This window comes from Berghia stephanieae, chromosome 15 (genome assembly GCF_034508935.2).
Source record: "Berghia stephanieae isolate SIO BIC M18660-M18661 chromosome 15, UCSD_Bste_1.3, whole genome shotgun sequence".
Taxonomy (NCBI): domain Eukaryota; kingdom Metazoa; phylum Mollusca; class Gastropoda; order Nudibranchia; family Aeolidiidae; genus Berghia; species Berghia stephanieae.
The window spans coordinates 6,115,226-6,117,725 of NC_088374.1; the positions used below are offsets into that span (position 1 = coordinate 6,115,226).

The 2,500-nt window shown below is 30.1% G+C and overlaps 1 protein-coding gene across 1 annotated transcript in view; it reads left to right on the forward strand.

Moving 5' to 3' along the window:
- LOC144960815 (uncharacterized) overlaps positions 1 to 2,500 on the forward strand; it is a gene marked incomplete at its 3' end in the record, with an annotated part of 52,366 nt that overhangs the window by 35,960 nt on the left and 13,906 nt on the right. The window contains 1 exon segment of the mRNA XM_078894163.1: positions 345 to 450. Coding sequence (XP_078750289.1) covers positions 345 to 450 — 106 coding nt within the window.

Below are 2,500 nucleotides of genomic sequence, written 5' to 3' on the forward strand. Positions count from 1 at the left end.
TGATGGTGACTTCCGAACCTGGATTGATGCCTTGAACATAGAAGTGTAGCCGAACGATACTACTACCACTACTACTACTACTACTACTGCTACTACTACTACTACTACTACTACTACTACTACTACTACTACTACTACTACTACTACTACTACTGCTACTACTACTACTACTACTACTACTACTACTACTACTACTACTACTACTACTACTACTAGCCCTTTGTTTTAATAGGACCAAAGAGTAAAGGCGGCTTCAACACAAATGTGCGACCTTAGCTTCCAAAAGCCAAATTTCTGTAATATTTTTATAACTATTGATATGTTTTTAATGTCTCTATTTGCAGGAGGTGTATGATTCCTTATTTTTTATATACGTCCGTGACACAGAAACCGTGGGGTCAAAGACAGTTACGGCCTTCAGAAGGCGAACTGTTCATGATTATCATTCAGGTGAGTCTTTGCCATTTCTTAAGCTGGGTATATGTGTGTTTGCATAAATGATAAACAACACTATAATAAGCTTGACTTCACTGTCGGGTATAGGGAATGAGATTAGCGGAAGAGTAGCGTCCCTTGATTGGATGTCACCGGAGGAGAAGTTATTTGTAAACAAACCAACTACAAGCCAAGCACTCCAAATACAAAATTTATTATTCATATTTCTGTACAAAAATGCATAACGTTAATGAGACACGGTAAACGCATACATTGATGATAATGATAAAATATTATAAAATAATAACAATCGACGTTTACATATAAATACACGTCGATAACACATTGAATGGTACCGATATTGTTTTAATTAAATATAATAATAATAATAATAATAATAATAAATAATAATAATAATAATAATAATAATAATAATAATAATAATAATAATAATAATAATAATAATAATAATAATAATAATAATAATAATAATAATAATAATAATAATAATAATAATAATAATAATAATAATAAATAATAATAATAATAATAATAAATTAATTTAAGGTTTTAAATAGATGTCCAGTAACTATAACAACGAAAATGGTGTCTTTCTCAATAAAGTAAACTTTTTAAAAAATATGACCACAATGGGATTGAACCCAGTACTTTCAAGGTTGTCTGACAGATTATCCACTACGCTACGGAGCCACCGGACTATTCATAACATTTAATAAGGTCTGTCTAAAACCTTATTTTACCTTCAATGCAACTTCTATTTTTTTTGTTTTAAATTTCGATTTTTTAGATTATTATTATTATTATTATTATTATTATTATTATTATTATTATTATTATTATTATTATTATTATTATTATTATTATTATTATTATTTAATTTATTACCAAAGAAGTTAAACCTGGGTATTATCCACCCGAAACCATCACATTGAAAGCATCAAAGGGGCAATAATAATACTTGATGTTATAAATAGATGAAAACTGTTGAAACCTTAGTGTAGATCTGAAATCCTTAAAGTAATTAAGTGAATACATTATTTCGAATGCGACGATTTGCGTAAAAACAACAAACTGACAACTTTTTACAGTGTCGAAATTGGTTGTTTTTGAGAGTGTTAGTGTCGTCGGTATATATTTTATGATATCGGTTTGACTCGACGAACTTTTAAACTGACTTTAAATTATAAAAGGAAATCAAATTATCTGTTTATCCATCTGTAAAACATACATTTCTAATTTTCGAATCTTTCATTAGAGTTGTGCGCCGTATACTTTTTTATTGACTCAAATGGCACAATGTTCTCCACAAGGCTAGACTATATTTTTTAAGAAAGGATTTTCAATTCCATTGTATTTATCTTCCAACAACAGTCTACACGTTTTTATATTTCATTTTCTAAATTGCATTACACAGTTCCTCCCCGCCTCCCCTCTTTTCACTTAATTAATTGCGCACCTTTTAGAAATATCGAGCATTATATTTTAATTCGTGCTTCCTTACAAAGGAGCATATTATTTCCTGCCAACCAATGTTTTGTTTATTCATCTTAACTAAGCCACTACAATATTATCTAATTCATCTGTGGTGTTTCATTCATCCTGTTTTGTTGATAAAGGGGAAACCCGAAAGGTTCATTTGATCTGTTTTTGTAATTAAATTGAATGTTACATTCAATTTCACATTATTTTTATTTCTTCGAGCTTCGAGCAGCAACATTTACATTAAGTGAATCTATTATGCTGGGGATGTAGGAGCTTTTGTAATGTCTCCCCTTTACTTAACTTATGGAAAAACAAACACCCTAGCACCTTTACAAAGACTTATGACTAACCCTAATAGAAAAAAATCCTTCGATCTCGAGCTAACCCTAATAGTAAAAAAAACCCTCGGACTGCTTTGCACTACCTTTAAATACTTCACAAATCAAAATGGCGGCTGAAAACCAAAACAGCGATCAAAATCCATCTGTCAACTTTTGGTTGTTCTTCCTGTCGTAAAAACGCCAAACTGACAACTTTTTACATTGACGAAATTGGTTGTTTT